The sequence below is a fragment of the Dromiciops gliroides genome, chromosome 2 (assembly GCF_019393635.1).
Source record: "Dromiciops gliroides isolate mDroGli1 chromosome 2, mDroGli1.pri, whole genome shotgun sequence".
Taxonomy (NCBI): Eukaryota; Metazoa; Chordata; class Mammalia; order Microbiotheria; family Microbiotheriidae; genus Dromiciops; species Dromiciops gliroides.
The window spans coordinates 255,179,401-255,201,054 of NC_057862.1; the positions used below are offsets into that span (position 1 = coordinate 255,179,401).

Below are 21,654 nucleotides of genomic sequence, written 5' to 3' on the forward strand. Positions count from 1 at the left end.
GACACTTAACACTTACTAGCTGTGTGACCCTGGGCAAGTCACTTAACCCCAATTGCCTCACTAAAAAAATTATTATTATTATTAATAATAATAATAATAATAATAAACTGTCCTCAAGATTTAATTGGTTCAGGCCATTGACCTACCTTTCTGGTTGCTTTGCATATAAACTAGCAGGAAAAGCAATATCAACATGGATAGCTAAAGTCAATTGAAATTGGATGAACATTCCTTCCATGCTATGGCTAAGTAAATCTTCTGCTGTTAGATGTCTCTTTTCATTTCTTTTTTATTTTGAGATTGCTTCTGCTGGGGTGGGGGGGGCAATCAAGATTAAATGACTTGGGGGCAGCTAGGTGGCGCAGTGGATAAAGCACTGGCCCTGGATTCAGGAGGTTCTGCGTTCAGGTCCAGCCTCAGACACTTGACACTTACTAGCTGTGTGACCCTGGGCAAGTCACTTAACCCTCATTACCCCACCAAAAAAAAAAAAAAGATTAAATGACTTGCCCAGGATCACACAACTAGGAAGTGTCTGAGGTCATATTTGAACTTAGGTCTTCCTGACTCTAGGGCGGGTGCTCCACTGCACTACCTGACTGTCTTCTCTTTTCATTTCAATTTTAGACCTAAACTATTTGGGGCCTGACCAGAATTTGACCCAACTCAAGACCTGTGTAGATGGAGAATGGCCAAATTCAAGGAAAATGAGCCCCAGGTGGCCTTCATTCTTTTTTTGCTGCTTCTGGTACTAGCTCTGGTCCATTATAGTGACCCCCCCCCCTCCAGGAAATTACTGACTAAACTGTGACAATTCAATAACTAAACCCCAATATGAATGAATATGCTGTGTCCTTGAAAACTCTATCCTGAATATAGCTACAGTAAACACTTATTGGTTGAATTTTAAAAATACATATTTTAATTTTGGAAACTAGTGATCTGATGGACTACTAGCTAAATTACTGATGGTTGGGCCTTCTGGTGGGAATTCAGCTTACCTTTGAAACAGCAGGGTAGGATCGAATTTTGGGGTTAGAAAATTTGGGGTTTCTTTTCTCCTAGCTAAAAAAAGTCAAAGGATGAAGAAAGATACTTTGCCAGACCCCAAAGAAACCCAGAAGCTATAAATATTAAGGATATTATTTTAAAATGTAAATTTGGGGTAGCTAGGTGGTGCAGTGGATAAAGCACTGGCCTTGGATTCAGGAGGACCTGAGTTCAAATCCAGCCTCAGGCACTTGACACTTACTAGCTGTGTGACCCTGGGCAAGTCACTTAACCCTCATTGCCCTGCAAAAAACCAAAGGAACAAACAAACAAAAAAACCCCAAAAAACAAAATGTAAATTTGACACCTTGGTTTCGAGATGGTTTAAGAGGAATGGCTTTTCTTTTGGAAGTCTTAAATAACCCCTCCCCTTTGTCCTGTCCCTCCCCCGCAAGGTTTTTTAAATGGGTAATGAACTTTAACCCCAAAGGATGGGTCAACCTTACAGTGAGATTTGTTTGTAAATGGGAAAAGAAGTTTGGTTTTCTGTTCTGAAATGTATAAAAAGTACTATGGAAACTGTTGTTCCAACATCAACTATTATTGTTTTGATGGGTTTTTCCCTCTTTTGTTTGAAAACATATTTTCAGGGGACTAGTCATCTGTTCCTGTCCACTAGTGGGAATATTAATATGAGACTGGTTTCTTTTGACACGATTTTTTTTTTTGGTGGGGCAATGGGGGTTACAATGGGGGGGGACTTGCCCAGGGTCACACAGCTAGTAAGTGTCAAGTGTGTGAGGCCGGATTTGAACTCAGGTCCTCCTGACTCCAGGGCCAGTGCTCTATCCACTGTGCCACCTAGCTGCCCCTTGACCCAATTTTAATCAAGGCCCCAAACATTGTTAACACTTGAGAAGAGATTTGCTCATTGAATGATTCAACAAATTGCAGTCCCCAACAGGCTGTTTTGCTGAGTACTCTTGGATGGTGCCTTTGAGTGGCAAAACTGAATATTAAATTGGTCCTAGGTTTAACATCAGAAAACAGTAAAAAATTTTTTTAAAAGGGGGGGCAAATAACCCCTTGAAAAATGTTGTTTGAACTTTTATTGGTTCTTCTCCCCCTCCAGGCTATGCTTCTTTCACCATCATCAGCCATCATCATAAGTCATCATGACTCAGCTGCTTTCTCAGCAAGAAACTTCCCTCAATATGTGGCCCTTTCTCATCCCAGGACTGACTGGGAGACTCCAGAGCCTTTCTCCCACTGGTACAGTCTTTTCAGAACCTCCACTCTGGGAAGGAGCCAAGGCTGGTCATCCTCCTTTCCTCTCTTGGTTATACTACTGACTCTCCAGAATTCACCCCCCCCCCACACACACGCATATGTGCTCCTACCCACCCAACCCACACCCCCTACCCCTACGCATTAACTTCCTTTTATGTCTTGCCTTTCTGTATGAAGCGATGAACAAGAACTGGGGCAGACTTCAAGAGATAGTGGAGGATAAAAGGGCCTTGTGTGCTATGGTCCATGGGGTCCTAAATAGTTGGACACAACTGAATGACTGAATACAACATCAGAACATTAGCTCCTTGAGAACAGGGACTGTCTTTTTGTATCCCCAGCACCTAGTCCCATGCCTGGCACCTAGCAAGCACTTACTAAATACTTGTTGCTTGGCTGCCTATTCTGAACCCACATGGGATGATGGGGTGCCTCCCCCTACCAACTGAATATGGATGGCCGGAGCTGTCCTATAAGCCCAGATGGGCATATCCAGCCTGTGAAGGAGTGGCCCATAACTGTGGCCCTGGAATTTTCATATTGTCTAAAAATTGCTCAAGGGACTGTTTGGAAGTGTTTTGTTTTATTGTGTTTTAATACAGCATACACAACCCTTAGACCTTTCCAGAATTAGCAATATTAAAAAAAATGTACCTCAGACAAGAGTAGAGCTACACCATAATATAAAGTTTTAAAAGACTGTTTCTGGAGGCACCCAGGTGGTGCAGTGGATAAAGCACTGACCCTGGATTCAGGAGTACCTGAGTTCAAATCCGACCTCAGACACTTGACACTTACTAGCTGTGTGACCCTGGGCAAGTCATTTAACCCTCATTGCCCCGCCCCCCCAAAAAAAAGTATTGAAAGAAAAGAAAGAAAAAAAGACTGTTTCTGGGGGCAGCTAGGTGGTGCAGTGGATAGAGCACCAGCCTTGGATTCAGGAGAACCCGAGTTCAAATCCAGCATCAGACGCTTGACACTTACTAGCTGTGTGACCCTGGGCAAGTCACTTAACCCTCATTGCTCTGCAAAAAAAAAAAAAAAGGACAGTTTCTGATGTAGGAAGCAAAAGAGGGGTTAACAGAAAAACCTAAGATCCAAGCTCTGATTTAGATCTGAGTTCTAAGAGGGATTCAGACCCCAGTTAATGGATAACTCAAGACTTGAGTCTTCATTAATACAAGTCAGGGCCTAGGTTCTTGTTAACCACATTAACACTCATAAGAAGAATATAAAGAGGCAGGTCATAGAGACCTTAACTATAACAAAGATACACAGACAGGGTATAGAAATTCTAACTGATAAATGAAAATATTTTGAAAGTAGGCATGGGAATGAAAAGGTGACATGCACAGAAAAGGCCAAATTTGTCCCCAGATTCACCTTATGACGGGTAAACCCCCAACACACACCTCCACTGAAAAACTACCTGCCTTGGTGGTTGGCTTAGGACCCCAGGAACTCCAAATTAGGATAAACCCTCCCCTGTACTTCCCAAAAGTAGAGATTATTCTAATGAGTAGGGCAAGCCCTCCCCTGTACCTCCCTAAAGTGGAGATGATTATGAGACTGATAATCAATTTATCCATACTATAAATATAACTGTCTTTTCTTTCCCTATTTGAGAGACACCTCCATGATGCTCTCCCTGTGGTCACTCACAGTATTGCAATAAAACTTGGGAAACTGAGTCACTGAGTCTTGTAATTCTTTTGGGATGACTTAATCAATTTGACCCTAAATCCATCCCATATCAGTTTCTACTCTTGCCCTTCCCCTCCCTCCCTTCACCCCTCTGTTTCTATCACTCTCTCTTCCTCTTTCCTCTTCTCTCCCTTTCTCCTTCCCTTGTGAACTTGAGATACCAGGAGCAGTGGCAGCTAGGTGGCACAGTGGATAGAGCATGGCCCTGGATTCAGGAGAACCTGAGTTCAAATCTGACCTCAGACACTTAACACTTACTAGCTGTGTGACCCTGGGCAAGTCACTTAACCCCAATTGCCTCAAAAAAAAAAAAGAGAGAGATACCAGGAGCTCCTGGGTCCCTTCATAGAGACCAACTGGCAGCAGGAAGAAGTTCCTGCAGGAAAAGGATAACCAATAACAGAAAGATACCAAGCTCTAGGGCTATTCCTGGCCTCACCAATATGGTGGCCCAGGCAGCAGGGGCAGTGGGGGAACCTGTGAGGGAGGTTGGGGTGGCACTAGCACTGAGGCCCTAGTATGGGTTGGGGGGTGCAGGGCAGTGAGAAAAATTGGCTGAAGACAATGGCTGTGGCAGCGGGCAGTTACACATGCCACAGCAAAGTTGGCAATGAAACGGGCAATAATAAAGGCAGGCCTATGATAACCCCTTTCCTTACTATAATTTGGAACTGACTGATCCATCCACCTTGTTGCCACCATAGTACAAAGCTGTTATTGGACCACTTTTCCCCAGGGAAATCTTAAAGAACTAAGTGTGTGTGTGTATGTGTGGGGAAGGTGGAAGGGGGTAGGTGATGCTTGCTTTCTGTAGAAAAAGGGGAAGATCAAAATATCCACCCAGCCTTTCCAGAATAAGGAGAAGAATTCCCTTAGAGGTCTCTAATGGGAGAGAGAGTTGGTATCCCTTTCAATCCCCCATGGTATTCTTTTTTTTTTTTTTTTTTTTTGGTGAGGCAATGGGGGTTAAGTGACTTGCCCAGGGTCACACAGCTAGTAAGTGTCAAGTGTCTGAGGCCAGATTTGAACTCAGGTACTCCTGAATCCAGGGCCAGTGCTTTATCCACTTCGCCACCTACCTGCTCCCCCCCCCCCATGGTATTCTAAAGAAGCAGAAGGCCCTGGATGGTGGATCAGCAAACACTAAGTCATTGTCAGTCAGCGAGATTTATTAAACACTTACTATGTGCAAGACATTGTGCAACATTCTGGAGATACAAAGAAAAGCAAAAAGATTCGCTTAAGGTACTCACAGTCTAATGAAGGGAAACAACATGCAAACCACTATGTGCAGGTAAGTTACATAGAGAATACTGGAAATAATCAATAGAGAGAATAGATGCACTAGCATCAAGGGGGATCAGGAGGGCAAATTTCAGTCTCAACCCTGACAGTGGAACAGGATATGTACAATAGGAAAAGGCTCTTTTAGTTACCCTTCTACAGATTGCTCCCACCCCACCCCCACCCAACCTATGGTGAGGATCTGTGACTCTGCAGGTAGTAGCACAATCCCCTCTGGATCCCTTGACATTCCTGGTGTCATTTGTTCTGGTTTATTGATGTCTCTATAGATCAAGGGAATCACTGTGAACTGCAAAGATTGGACATCGTGGCCATCATCATCACCATCACACATATGGTTTAAATAAAGGATTTGATCTTTTAGAATAAAGGAGGTGAAAACCCTAGGATGACTGGTCTTTGTATTCAGTTACTTCCACTGAAGGTTATTCCATTCTTTGGGGTTGGGTTTTGTTGTCTTTTGTTTTGCATTTCCACCCGTTAGTTTATTTGTGCTGCAAAATCAGGGTTCTTGAGTCCAGGATTTTGCAGTAATAGCCCTAAAGTCGCTTCAGTGGTAGAAAGTCCTCTAGAAGACATTTAGGGCCTTACCACCAAGTGATATGGCATGGTAGGAACAATATGGTAAGTCCCTCTCCCTGTAAATTAGGCTAGTTTTTCCTGAAAAGATATCTATCTATCCTCAGTATTTAATTGACTCAGGGGACTAAGGCTGGGGCTACTGATAGAGCTTCCCAGTCACTTGGGTACAAAACAGCTAAGACAGGAGTAGAGAAGAGCTCCCTCAAGACTCTAATCACATAACAGCAGAATGACCAACATCTACACAAGAGAGAACATTTATCTGAATCGAGGCTATATCCTGGATAGACATCCTTTCACTGCTCTGAATGTCTTTCTCCTGCTATGGCTAAGTAAAACTTTTGTTAACTCCTACATGGATTATAAGTATCTCATTCCCTTCCAGTTTGGGCTTGAAACTACCCAGAGACTGATCAGCACCAGGCCCAGACAAATGGCATTATGTAAGCTGACCAGCAAACAGCTAGAATATAGAATTTGTGGGGTACATGCAATAATCTGGAAAGGTATATTGGAGGTACATTGTGACAGGTTATAGAAGCCAATATGAGTCTGAACAGCTAGGTTCAATTTGTGCAAAAAAAAGAATTCTCCCTGAAGTAGCTACATTATTTAAATTAGCAATACACATTTCTATTGTGTTGGAACCAATAACCATATCATAACTTCAAATAATGCATATTTAAATACATATGATTATATCCTCTCTCTCTCTCTCTCTCTCTCTCTCTCTCTCTCTCTCTTTTGCGGGGCAATGAGGGTTAAGTGACTTGCCCAGGGTCACACAGCTAGTAAGTGTTAAGTGTCTGAGGTCAGATTTGAACTCAGATACTCCTGACTCCAGGGCCAGTGCTCTATCCACTGTGCCACCTAGCTGCCCCTCATCCTATATCTCTTAAAGAAATATGTGATCATATCCTGTGTCTCTTCTGCTCTTCATAGCTCCACTCAGCTGCCAACGTGATTTTTCTAAAGCACAGGTCTGACCATGTCACCTTCCCTATTCAATAAATTCCAGTGTCTATTACCTCTGGGATCCAATGTAAAAATCCTCTGCTTGGCATTTAAAATCTTTCCCACTTGGCTCTTCTTATGTTTTATTCCCATTCACATGCTTTATCTACATCAAGCATCTACATTTGAACACTGACTGTTCCTCACACACACACATAGCACTCCATCAGCCATACTTGGGATGCTCTCCCTCATTACTTCTCCTTCTTGGTTTCCATGTCTTTCTTCAAGATTCATCTCAAATCCCACTTTCAGCAGGATGACTCAGCTGTCCCTAGAAAGTTAATGGCTCCATGCTTTTGGCACCGCTAATGCATAAAGGTCAGACCTAATCTAGAAAACAATAGCTTTGAGATTATTTAAGTGCTAAGAGATAACATGTTGTTGCAAGACTGTATTCTGTCCTTTATACCCTACCTATCCACTTAGCTATTTCTTTCCTCATTCCCAAGTGAGAAAACAGCAGGCCTTGGAAATCATGAAACCCTTTTCTAGCCCCTTATTTTGCTACTTGAGCATACCCCTAAGAAGAATGGCAAGTATAAAAATTACAAGGGGGAAGGTTTTAGAAAAACCTAGGAAGTCATATGAACTGATGCAAAATGAAGTGGGCAGAACCAGGAGAACATTGTACATAGTAACAGCGATATTGTAATGATGACCAACTGTGAAAGACTTTGCTACTCTGATCAAGACAGTTCCAAAGGACTCATTTTGAAAAATGATATGTACTTCCAGAGAAAGAACTGATGAATTCTGAGGGCAGATTGAAGCATACTTTTTCACTTTATTTGTCTTGTTTGTGTGTTTTTTCTTTCATATCATGGTTAATATAGAAATATATTTTATATGATTTCACATATGTAACCGATATCATACTTCTTGCCTTCATTAGGGGGAGGGCAAAGGCAGGAGGCAGGAAGAGAATTTGGAACTCAAAATTTTAAAAAGATGAATGCTAAATAAAACCTTTTTAATGTAATTAGGAAAAATTTAACAAAATTAATATTTTTAAAAATCTTTTAAAATAAGAGGAATAAGGAGAACATTGTACACAGAGTCAACAACATTATGTGTTGATAAACTATGATAGACTTAGCTCTTCTCAGCAATACAATGATCAAAGACAGTTCTAAAAGACTCATGATGGAAAATGTTATTGACACCCAGAGAAAGAACTATGGAGTCTGAATGCAGATCAAAGCACATTATTTTCACTTTTTTGTTGTTTTTTGTTTCTTCTTTCTCGTGGTTTTCCCCTTTTGTTCTGATTCCTCTTTCACAACATGACTAATGTGGAAATACATTTAACATGATTGTAAATCTATAACTTCTATCAGATTGCTTGCTGTCTTAAGAAGGGGGGAAGGGAAGGAAGGAGGGAGAAAAAAATTGAAACTCAAAATCTTATAAAAATGAATGTTGAGGGGGCAGCTAGGTGGCACAGTGGATAGAGCACTGGCCCTGGATTCAGGAGGACCTGAGTTCAAATCCGGCCTCAGACACTTAACACTTACTAGCTGTGTGAATTTGGGCAAGTCACTTAACCCCAATTGCCTCACAAAAAAAAAACAAAGAACAATAAACATTTATGAAGGACTTGCTGTGTGCCAGGTATTATTTAGATTTGAGAGAGGAGGCTATAGGCAAAATTACAGTCTCAAGAACAGTAAAGATGTTCTTCATCTTCTATATCCACAGGACTTAAGAGGCAGCAAAAGATTTTCATGGGGGGAAGTTGGGGGCGGGGGTGGGAAGTGAGGAAGGGGCTGGGGAAAGAAAATATTCCACCCACTATGGTCATGACACCACAGCCCTGTCCTGTTAGCACTACCAGGCTATGGTCTATTTAAAAAGGTATATCACAACAATGATTTTTAAAATAATGAATTCTCAGGGATGGATCTTTTTTACCCACGTCCTCTGGACTAGATAAATATTCTTGAGACTCTTCCATTCTCCTTATCCTCCTTTAAAATAGACTGCTTCAGTCTTTTGCCAAATACCCAGGCAAGCTAGCTACTATTGTGTGTCATTTTCACACTCAACACTCCCTTTTAGATTCTCACCCTCTGTGTGTGTGTGTGTGTGTGTGTTTTGCTCCCCATCTCCCTACTCATGGCATATCATGGGGTACAAGTAAGGAGCTAGGCACAGCACAGTGGATACAGTCTTAGACTTGGAGTCAGAATGACCAGAAAGCTTTCTCAGGCATTTGCCATCAGTGTGACCTTGGTCAAATCACTTTAAGCTTAGTCAGCCTTAGTTTCCTTATCTGTAAAATGAGGTTAATAAAAGCACCTACTTTCTAGGGTTTGGGTTTTTTAAGGATAAAATAATACATGGAAAGTGCTTTGCAAAACTTAAAGCATTATGTAAATAGGGACTTCCAACTAAAATGGTTCCATGATAGGCAATAGTAGAGCTCTTTTTCATTTTTCCCAGCAGCTCTTTCATATATAATCCAGCAAAAATCTAAAAAGGTTGCCAACCAGATCAAATAATGTTTTTTTTTAAATCCAAAGGGAAATAATAGTATGCTTCTTCATCCACTCCAAGACTGGACAACAGGACAAACCAGAATCCTATGGGTACCAGGAAAGTAAGACTGTTCATAGTTTAGTCATGCCAATATAAAATGACACTGCTATTTAGATTAATTTACTTGTTCAATATCATATCAAACTACTAAAAATTACTTTTATTATAAAGGTAAATATATAGATATCAGATATATGAATTGAAAGCTTAAAGGAAAAGTAAATAGACCTTAGGGAAAATGAACAATAAAACTAAAATACGTGTGAACTTCAATGTACCTATTTCACATTTAGATAAAGCTAACAAAAAAGATAAACAAGAAAAGAGCTCAGAACTTGAATAGAATTTTAGAAAAGTCAGATATGATAGATCTCTGGTTGTTACTGAATTGTAACAAAAAGGAATATATATATATTAGGACATAAAAATATCACAAAGAAATGCTGGAAAATAGAAATATTAAACATATTCTTTACTGGCCATAATGTAAGAACAATATACATTCATTCAAGTGCCTTTAAAGAAGGGGTTAGAGGCACCTAGGTGGCACAATAGCCCTTAATTTAGGAGAACCTGAGTTCAAATCTGGCCTCAGACACTTGACACTCACTAGCTGTGTAACCCTGGGCAAGTTACTTAACCCTCGTTTGCCCTGTCAAAAAAAATTTTTTTTTAAATAAGAAAGGGTTAAAATTAATTGGACTTAAAGAACTCATGAATCAAGGAAGAAATTATGGAAATAGAAAATTTCATCAAATGACAACTATGAGACAACATACCAAAACTTTTAGCATGCTATCAAAATAGTCCTGAGGAGAAAATTTATACATATATACTCATTATCAACAACATATATATGTGTGTGTGTGTATAAATGTGTGAATACATGTATGTGTGTGTGTGTATACATGGAGAGAGAGATAACAGAAATCAATGCATTGGACATGAAAATTTTAAAAACTAGAAAACCAACAAATTTTAAAACACCAAAATAGAACTTCTGAATAAAAAATATGAAATTAACAAAATTGAAAGCAAAAAAAAAAATAACCCACTGAACTGACAACTAAAATCAGAAGCTAACTTTTAGGGGAAAAATTAGAATAGAATAAAAGTTAAATGATTAGCTAATCTGATTTTAAAAGAGAGTAAAACCAAAATGTCAGTTTCAAAAAAAAAAAATTTTTTTTAAATAATTCATTACAAAAGAAGAAATAAAGGATATTATTAGGAACTATTTTACTGAATTTTTGTGGGCTGGGGAGAGGTGAGGAAGAATGGGTATCTCTATCTTGCCCAAGCTGGGCCTGACCCCACCAATGATCTCTTATTAACCTGTTCTTTCTAACGTGGACAAGTTTGCCAGAAGCTAGCCATATGGTATAGACACCTGACTGACTTTAGCTTACTGCAGCTCAGAACTCCAGCATTCAAGGAATCTACCAGCCTCAGTCTCTTCAGCAGCCAGGATTATAGGCTTACAGCACCATGCCCAGCTACTTTGCTAAATGTTATGCCAACAAAATTGACAATTTAAATGAAATGGATAAATATTTTTTTAATTAACTACCCAGATTATTTGACCAACAAATAGAGAATATTAATGTCAGAAAAAGAAATTGAGTAAGACATAAATGAACTGCCAAAGGGGAGAAAAACAGATGAATTTACAAGTGAATTTGACCAAATATTCAAAGAAAAATTCATTCCAATATTACACAAACTGTTGCAAAAACAGAAAAATAAAAGATCCTAAAAATTCCTTCCATAAACAAATATGGTCTTGATAGCTAAACCAAGTAGGAACAAATCAGAGAAAGAAAAATATAAACCAATATCTCTAATGAATATTAACAGAAAAATTTTAAGTAAAATATTAGCAAAGAGGTCACAGGAACACATCAAAAAGGTTGTGTATTATAACCAGGTAGAATCTATACTAGGAATACAAAGCTGGTTCAATATTTTAAAAAATATAAATAGATTAATATATTAATAACCAAAATAATCAAAATCATTATTATATCAACAATGAAAAGACAGAATCCAATATTAGTTTTTGTTCAAAATACCAAAATGCATATGAATAAATAAATTTTGACTATTTACCTAAAACCAAGAGCCAGTGTTATATTTAATGGAAATAAACTAAAGTCCTTTTCAATACAGTGAGAGGGGCAGCTAGATGGCACAGTGGATAAGCACTGGCTCTGGATTCAGGAGTACCTGAGTTCAAATCTGGCCTCAGACACTTACTAGCTGTGTGACCCTGGGCAAGTCACTTAACCCCAATTGCCTCACCAAAATAAAATAAAATAACAAATCAATACAATGAGAGATGTCCATTGTTATTGAACATTGTGATAGAAATACTAGCTATAGCAATAAAAAACAGAAATTGAGGTTTTACATTTTGCAGATGACATGACAATTCTCATTTAGGATCCTAGAAAGTCAACTAAAATTTAACTGAAAAAATAATTTCATCAAAGTAGCAGGATATAAAGAAATCCAAAGAAATCATCAGTCTTTCTAATATTACCAACCAAGACCAGCAGGAGGAATGTTAAAAAAAATTCAATTCAAAATTATCTACATGATGTATAAAATACTTAGGAGTCCACCTACTAAAACACGCTCAGAAGTTTTATAAGTACAACAACAGGACACTCTTTACAGAAAAAAAGACAAATAATTGAAGAGATATCAATTGCTTATGGTTTGGGCATGACAATATTTTTTTAAAAGAGCTAGGTGGCTCAATACATAGAGTTCTGGCCTGGAGTCAGGAAAACCTTAAATACTAGAACTCAAACTCTACTACAAAGCAGTAATCATCAGCTATTTGATACTGGGTTTTTTTTTTTTTAAAGCTCAAAGCAAGGTCCAAAAGCAATGAATACCATAGCATAGTGTTCAGTAAACCAAAGGACCCCAAATACTGAAATTTAGGACCTACTATTCAACAAAATCTGGAGGGAAAACAGTAAAGTTTTTTATCAGAAATTAAGACTAGTTCAACATCTCACACTATATATTACAATAAACTATAAATGGATGTATAAACCAGATATAAATGGTCAGGTAAAAAACCAATTAGATTTTAAAAAAGAAAAAAGAAATGAAAAAACCAATTACATTATAAAGCAGAAAAGAATTCTTGACTAAACCAAGATAGGGAGATCACAAGGGGTTAGATTGACAATTTTAATACATAAAATTGAAAAGGTTTGTACAAGCAAAACCAATAAGACATAGCATTTATCTTTAATAAAGGTTTGATATCCACAGTATATAAGGAACAGATTCAAATGTATAAAAAAGAACCATTTCCCAGTAGATAAAACAGTCAATGGTTAAGAGCAGGCAGTTATTTTATTATATTTCCCCAAAAAAAATCCATCCCTTCTTTCTTCCAATTATTGTTCAGAGCACCACTATCTTCTCAGTCACCCAGACTCACAACCTGGGTGTCATCCTCAATTCCTCTCTCTTATTCTTCCCTCCTCCATTTCCAATCGGTTGGATTGGATGTATAACATCTATCCTACATACCCCCTTTTCTCCTCTGACACTGCCACCACCAAGGGTGCAAGCCCTTATCATTTTGTACCTAGATTATTGGATGGTAGGATGATTTCAGAAAAATCTGGAAAGACTTACATAAGCTGATGCAAAGTGAAGTGAGTAGAATCAGGAGAACCTTGTACACAATAACAGCAATGTTGTACAATGATTAATTGTGAGTGACTTGGCTATTTTCAGCAATACATAAATCCAAGATAATTCCAAAGGAATGAAAAATGTTATCCACCTCCAAAGAAAGAACTGGTGGAGTCTGAATGCAGATCGAAGAATACTACTTTTTACTCTTTATTTTTTCATGTTTCTATGTGTATTTTCTTTTACTAAATTGCTAATAAAAATGTTTTGCATGACTGCACCTGTATAACCTATAACAAATTGCTTTCCATCTCAGGGAGAGAAGAAAAGAAGGAGGAAGAGAGAGAATTCAGAACTGAAAATTTTTTTAAAAGAATGTTAGGGGGCAGCTAGGTGGCGCAGTGGATAGAGCACTGGCCCTGGATTCAGAAGGACCTGAATTCAAATCCGGCCTCAGACACTTGACACTTACTAGCTATGTGACCCTGGGCAAGTCACTTAACCCTCATTGTCCCGCCAAAAAAAAAAAAAGAATGTTAAAAGTTGTTTTTATACATAATTAGAAAACACATACATATATGTGCGTGTATTTTCTAATTATGTCTAAAAATAATTTTTAACATTTTTTTTTTTTGCTGCAGCTCCCTATTCCAAGTGTTTTCACTGTTTGTCTCCTATAACTGGAACATTTTCTTATCTCAGCCTCCAGGATTCTTCTGGCTTCCACCAAGTCTTAGTCAGAGTCCTATCTTCTGCAAGAAGTCTTTCTCATTCCTCCTTAACACAAGTGCCCTCCCTCTGGGATCATCTCCAATCTGGTCTGTATCTACCTTGTTTGTACATGGTTGTTTGAAAGTTCGCTCCTCCATCAGATTGTGAATTCTTTGAAAGCAGGGGCTGTTTTGTTTTGTTTTGTTTTTACCTTTGTGCCTGACATCGTCCCTGATAAATAGTAGGAGCTTAATAAATGCTTGTTAACTTGTCAGAACACCAAAAAACAAAACAAAACAAACTTATCAGAAGAAACCCAAGTTATTGACAGCCATATGAAAAAATATGTTCTGAATCACCAATAAATGAAATGCAAATTTAAAACAGCTTTGAGGGTTTTGCCTCCCACCCACCAGATTGGCAAAGATAACAAAAAAAAAATAAAATGTCAATTGTTGGAAAGGTTGTGGGAGGACAGGCACACTGATGTGCTATTGGTGGAGCTGTGAAGTGATCCAGCCATTCTGGAAAGTAATTCAGAACTATATCCAAAAAGTTACTAAATTGTCCCCAAACTTTGACTCAGCCATATCACTCTAGGCATATACCCTCTGAACAGATCAAAGACGAAGGAAAAAGATCCATATGTACAAAAATATATACAGCAACACTTTTTATTGTAACAAAAACTAAAGATGTCCATCAATTGTAGAATGGATGAACTAATTATGGGATATGAATGTAACAGAATATTATGGGGCTATAAGAAAAGATAAAAGGGAATAATTCAGAGAACTGAGGTGAGAGGAGAGTAAGAATAAGGACCTGTGATTTCATAGGTTTAGGGAACTCCCTTGTTGAAGAAACTCCTTGTACCAAGTGGGACTAGCTTCTCAGAAGCTTGGTCTTTTATAGTTAGATTACTATGAGGTTAAGCGACTTGCCTAGGGAGCCAGTATGTTTTAGAGGTAGCACTTGAACTCAGGGCTTCCTGACTTCAAGGTCAGTTCTCTATCCACTATTCAATTATCATGTTGCCTCTTCTCTATCTCTATCTAAAACTGTGGGGGTTGTGAAAAATTTGGCAACAGTAAAAGGTTATGTGTACCTATTGTATATACCTATATACTTGGGGTTGCATAAAAAATTTCTCTGGCCAAGAATTGGAAAAGTTTAAGAAACCTTGCTCAATCTGATGAATGTGAAAGAGGGGGAGAAAGGAAAGGGGGAAGAAAGGAAAGGGTGAGACAGAGAGAGAGGGAGAGGGACAGAGAGAGAGAGATCAATGAAACATTTTCTTTAAAGTTCACAGAAGAGAACAGAAGGTAGTTCAGAGGAAACAAACAAAAGAGTTTTGATACTAACATACTTTTTATATCCTTTTTTTTCTTTTAAAAAAGCTGTTTAGAGATTTGGGGTTTCATATAAAGTCCTCTTTTTCTGTTCTTCAATAAGGAAATATTCATGTTGGTAGTGGTTGCCAAGTTAAGAATAATGAGGGGCAGCTAGGTGGCACAGTGGATAGAGCACTGGCCCTGGATTCAGGAGGACCTGAGTTCAAATCTGGTCTCAGACACTTGACACTTATTAGCTGTGGGACCCTAGGCAAGTCACTTACCCCAATTGTCTCACCCCCCCCAAAAAAAAATTAAAAAAAACTTTTAAATTAATAACATGTGCTCCAGTAATTCAAACTCTTTCCCTTGCCCCATCCCAGCTCTACATTCCATAGCTACTTCCCAAGTCTTCCAATCCTTCATTTGAATCTACCATTCCTTCAAGCTATTGTGCTATAAGAATATCTCTTCTCCCTTTCATAGTCAAAAAAGTGGAAAAAGAGGAGCAGCTAGGTGGCACAGTGGATAGAGTACTGGCCCTGGATTTAGGAGGACCTGAGTTCAAATCCAGCCTCAGACACTTAACGCTTATTAGTTGTGTGACCCTGGGCAAGTCACTTAACCCCAATTGCCTCACCCCCCAAGCCCCCCCCAAAAAAACCTGGAAAAAAGCTTTCTACTTGTCCCATCATTCCTCAACCCCTTGTTCCAAACTGTCCTTATCCTACTTTACCTGACTCAATTGACCACCGTTGCCTACTGAACACTCTCTTCTCTGAATTGTCTCTTGGCTCATCTCTATATCAACAGTATCTCACCTCATAACTGTGAATGTCTCCCAAGGCTCTGTCCTGGGACCTCTTCTCTTTTCTATATGTACCTTCTCAGTGATCTCATCAGCTCCTGTGGATTCAAATATCATCTCTATGGCAGATGATTTCCAGATTAGCACTAATTTTTCTCTTGTTCTCCAATCCCATACCAATGTTAGTGTTGCCTGTTAGAAATTTTAATAAAGTACCAGCCCTGGACTCAGAGGACCTGAGTTCAAATCCAGCCTCACACACTTGATACTTACTAGCAGTCTGCCCTTGGGCAAGTCACTTAACCCTCATTGCCTTGCCAAAAATAAATAAGTAAAATAAATACATTTTAAAATGGATGTCCTGAAGGTATCTCTAATTTAACATGTCCAAAACAATTCATCTTTTCCCTGAAATGCACACCTCTTTCTAACTTTCCTGTTTCTGTTGAAGGCACCACAATTCTTCTAGTCACCCAGATTTGAAGGTACAGTTTTCCTTGCTTCTCAACCTTCCTTCACCCTGCCAAATCTTCACATAGTTGCCAAATATTATCAATTTTACCTCCACAATATATCTTAAATTTAACCACTTCCTACATGGAATGTATTTTCCTTCAAGTCATTATCATCTCCTGCCCATACTATTGGTCTCTCTGTTTCAAGCATCCAAGTGGCACAGTGGGCTGGAGTCAGAAAGACCTGAGTTCAAATCCAGACTCAGATACTAATGGACCCTTGGTCAAGTCACTTAGTCTCTGTGTGTCTCAGTTTCCTCATCTGTAAAATAGGGATAAGAATAGCACCTACCTCCTGGAGGCTGTTTTGAAGATCAAATGAAATAAAATTCATAAAGCACCTGTCACAAGGTAGGTGCTTAATAAATGCCAGTTTCATTCCTTCCTTCTCCAATTCATCCTTTGCATAGCTGCCAAAGTGATACTCCTACAAAGCAGTCATTTACCTTCTCAGAAAAACTCCAGTAGTTCCCTATTGCTTCTAGCTTAAAATGTCTCTATTTGGCATTTAGATCCTTTAACAATCTGGTTCCAGGATTATTACTCATTACTCCCCATTCATCTGAGGTCTGTTTCAACCAAACTGGCCTACTTGCTATTCCTCACAAACAATACTCCATTTCCAGTTTTCCTGCCTCTCTGCACAGACTATCCTCAATGCCTGAAATGCACTCCTCCTTACCTCTTAGAATCTCTTCAAAGCTCAGTTCATGCAATCACCACCTATGAGAGGCCTTCTTTTCTAAAGTTCCCAACTGTTAATCCCCCTCCCCAATTACTTTGTATTTATTTTCCACATAATTTGTATGTGTACAGGTTGTTTCCCTGTAGTAGAAAACGAAATCCTTGAAGGAAAGCACTGTTTTGTTTTGTGTTTTTCCTTTGTATACCCAGGGCCTCCTCTTAAAGTGCAATGATACATAGTAGGCACTTAAATGCTTGTTGATTGATTCTCAGTAAACTATTCAAAGCACTGGATATGCCACCCCCTCCCAACGACCCAAAGTCTCAAACTGAGCAGCACCATCTTTTGTGCCCTTGGTCTGGTCTCCAGAAAAATATGCTCTCTACACTGAATAATGCCACTGGGGGGAGGGGGACGATATAAAGTTCAGGGCCCTATAAATTGCAGGCCGTGTGTGGAAGAAGGGAAGCAATAGAAGAATGACTCTCTCTTGGGCTCATGGCATCATTGCTTTCTTCTCCACAGGAGCTCAGCTAGGGAGATACAGGCAGATTCACCAGCCCCTAATTTCCATTACTGAAGCATTTCTCTCTCCAACCTCCAGCCTTTCAGTCCTAGAAGGGTTTGATCACAGCTGACCACGGGGAGGGAGCAGGAGAGGAAGAGCCTACCCAGCTTTCCATCCATTCATTCGGATGAAGCGCTTCCCGGGCTACCCGGCAGAGGGAGCAGCCCCCTTGGCACCCCTCCTGGGGGGCCGTCTCCCCAAGCTGGGGCACTGCTGCCCCTGCCACACGCTCCCACTCTGGATCGCTCTCCCGCAGCCGCCGCCCCTTACCGATGGTGGAGATGTGGGAGGAATGGAACTCGTTGTCCGTGAAACGGCACAGGAGGCAGGTCTTGCCGACCCCGGAATCCCCGATCAGAAGCAGCCGGAAAAGCACATCGTACTGCTTCGCCATGGCTGGGGCCCGGGGGGCTTCGGGGCGGCCCCGGGAGGGGAGGGGATGGGGGGGGGCACCGGCCAGGGAAAGCAGGTTAGCCCTGCTCCGTTGGAGCTGCTCCCGCCGCAGGCGCGGACAGCATCGTGGCTGGCGCCCCGTGAGGATGCTTGCAGCTGCGGGCGGGGGCTGTCCTGACCCTGGGGGCCGGGGGTCCCCGCCTGGGCTCCGTGCTTCTCGGGGGGCCTCTGTCCTGGCTCCCCTCGGTGCAGGAGAATGAAGCCCGCGAAGGGGCCACGGCCGGAGCTCCGCGCTCTTGGCACTGGCAGTGGGAGGAGAAATGCCCGCCCGTCTGCCTGCCTGGCTGCCTGGCGCGGCGGTGGATGCAGCGACAGCAGCAGCAGCAGCGGCAGCAACGGCAGCAGCTCCTGCCCGCCCCTTCCTCCTCTTCGCCCCGAGGAGCGCAGGGAGAGGGGGCGGGGGAGCTGAGAGAGTGGCGGGCTGGGACTGAGAAATGAAGGGACAGTGCGGAGGGGCGCAGGTTGGATGGGAGTGGGGTGACGAGGGAGCTGAGGGAAGGTGGCGTGCAGATTCACAGAATGAAGTCACCTCTTGACCGCCCGCGCACCACCCCTCTCTACTATTTTGGAGCCCCCTGGGGAAGTGCATTTTTGAAGAAATGATGAGAGCGCCAAAGAAGACGCAGATGTGGGATTGGGGAGAAAACCTTGGGCATACATAAGAGCTCTGGTTCCTACCAAATGCTGCTTTACATTTTCATCAACCCTCTTCCAACACCTACCTCCATTTCTATTTTGCTAACCCTCCTGGGACTGAAACCAATCTGCAAGAATCTGACCTTTCAGCCTTCTACCCACATGGCTTGAGCAGGTATGCAGGGCTTCATCCTTATTCGGATGTCTGTGGATTCCAACCATGGCTTATTTGGGTTCATATCTGGTTATCAAAGGCTATGGAAAATCCAAAAGCTTCTACTGGTGTTTAATCCAACCTCCGATTCTTTCTATGCCACGTTAATTCCATGTTTAAAATAGGAAGGATGCTGCTCATTGCTTCACAAAAGTGATAGATGCTCATAAAACTCTTTACAATTGCAAAATACTATAGAGCTGTTTTATTGCTAACAGTCTCTGTTCTCTCTAGTTGCTTAGGAAGGCAAATGTCCTATTTCAGGCTTCTAGATAATACTGTAGTCAATGTACTGGCTACCTCTATCCTCCCCCAATGGCAGAAAAGAGTGAATTGCATCCCTAAAGACATAATTTAGCAACAAGGAATGACGGGCCCTTAGAACTGTTTTTCCCCCCAGGAATCTGTACTAGAGGAGAACAAGTGTAGCTTATCAGACAAGCGTAAAGTAACATGCATATCTACCTAGTTTTGTAGTTGGAAGAGAACTAACTCAAGGACCATCTTGTCCAACCATTACATTATAAAGAATCCCTCTATAAAATATCCAACAGTCATCCAGCTTTGGCTTAAATGCTTCCTATGAAAGGGAACCCATTGCTTTCCAAGGCCACTCATTCTACTTTTGGATAGGTCTAATTGCTTAAAAGCTTTTTCTTCCATCAAACTTAAATTGGTCTCTTTGCAACTTCTGCCCTTTGCTCCTAGTTCTCCTCTGGGGTTAAGTTGAACAAATATGATTCCCTTTCCAAGTGACAGCCCTTTAAATACTTGAAAACAGATTTTTGTTCCCTCTAAATCTTTTTCTTCTCCAGGATAAATATCCCTAGTTCCTTGGATGAAAGAACCCTTTAGGGGGGGGGGCAATTAGTCATTTTGAATAGAATATTTTGTGTTGTCATGAAATTCTGTATGTTATTAACATAAATTCATCCCACTTCAGATTAGTCCCACTAATTCCTGTATTCTTATTAGAAATTCTACATAAGATTTCATGACTTCCACATGCTGATTTTCTCTAGCCTATGTAATCTCAAATCTGTTAACATTTCTTTCTAATGACCTCCTTGGGTTCTACTTTGGGTTCTTTTTGGCTTTTCTGTATCATTTGGATTATCACTAGAAATGGACACAGTATAGACAGTTCTTGCTTTATATAAGTGGACTCTTCCACAGGTTTCTAGGTAAAGTGGTTTTGACATAATTCAAATTTGCCTTCTCACATCAGAGGAGAGGGTGGGAGGCAGTAAGGGCCTGTACAGGGGGCTAGCCATGTCAAGTCTGACCAAAAGAGGAGGAAGAACAAGAGGAAACAGACATGTGGGAGCTTGACACCAACATAGACAGAAACAGAGTACAACCCAATGATGGAGGGAGACAGATGCAAGGAGTTACATGTGAGCAGCACAGCAAAGGTTTCCTCTTTGCACCAGAGGTCTCAAGCTAAGCTCCCATCCAGCATCAAGCATCTATTCTGCTTTCACTTTGAGGTTTTTTGTTTTGTTTTGTTTTTGGTGGGGAGGTGAGAAACAGAGGCAGGAGCAGAAAGAGAACAGTACTGTGTAGTAAAATTAACATAGGGTTGTTTTTTAAAAAAATACAGATTTCTTTCAGAATTCTTTACCTAGGGGGCAGCTAGGTGGCGCAGTGGATAAAGCACCAGCCCTGGATTCAGGAGAACCTGAGGTCAAATCCTGCCTGAGACACATGATACTTACTAGCTGTGTGACCCTGGGCAAGTCATTTAACCCTCATTGCCCTGCCCCCCCAAAAAAACAAACAAAAAAAGAATTCTTTACCTAAGGTTGAATTTGTGTAATGTGAATTTGTATAAAGCAAGAACCGTCTGTACTCTATAAAAATCTCTTGTATGTCTCCTCCTACAATCATTCTATTTCAAACTCTTACCATCTCTGGTCTGGACTACTGTAATACCTTGATAATTTGTCTCCATGCATCTGTTCTTTTCCTGTTCCATTCTATGCACCAAACATATTACTAAAAAAAGCAGTTCATAAACTTTTTGGTTTCAATACCCCTAGGATAAAATAAAAGCTCTTGTTTAGTACTTAAAACTCCTCACAGTCTGTCTACAATTTATATTTTTAGAATGATTACACATTAACCCCTCTCATGTACTCTATGTTCTAGCCAAGCTGACTTGTTTGCAGCCCAGAACACTCCACCCCATCTCCATGCCTTTGCACAAGCTGTGCCAACACATGGAAGAATCTCTCTTCTCACTTCCATATCTTGGAACACTTAGCTCTCTTCAAGGCTCAGTCCTGCAAGAGAACTTTCCAGTTGTTTCTCCCCCCCCAAAAATGACTTTGCATTTATTTTGTGCATGGATGTACATATACAAATGTATGTGTATATATGTATATGTATATACACACATATGTATGTATACATATGCAGGCATGTGTGGTGATATAGGTGTATATATACTATTTATATATCAGTAAGCACATAGTAGGTGCTTAATAAATGGTATGATTTTTTTGTTAATGTTCCCCTCACCTGCTTTTTTCTTTTTTAGAAATTTCATTAATAAATGTTTGATTGATTCATCTGATCCTCATATGTCATTATCCTGAGATGTTTTACCATACTAGTTGCTTTCCTCTGAATGCTTTTC

At 40.4% G+C, this 21,654-nt stretch overlaps 1 protein-coding gene across 1 annotated transcript in view; it reads right to left on the reverse strand.

The window, feature by feature from the left end:
• The window catches only part of RAB15 (RAB15, member RAS oncogene family), a 70,974-nt gene extending 51,437 nt beyond the window's left edge, over positions 1-19,537 (reverse strand). The window contains 1 exon segment of the mRNA XM_043988899.1: positions 17,981-19,537. Coding sequence (XP_043844834.1) covers positions 17,981-18,752 — 772 coding nt within the window. The 5' untranslated portion in view covers positions 18,753-19,537.
• Between the last annotated feature and the right edge of the window lie 2,117 nt (positions 19,538-21,654).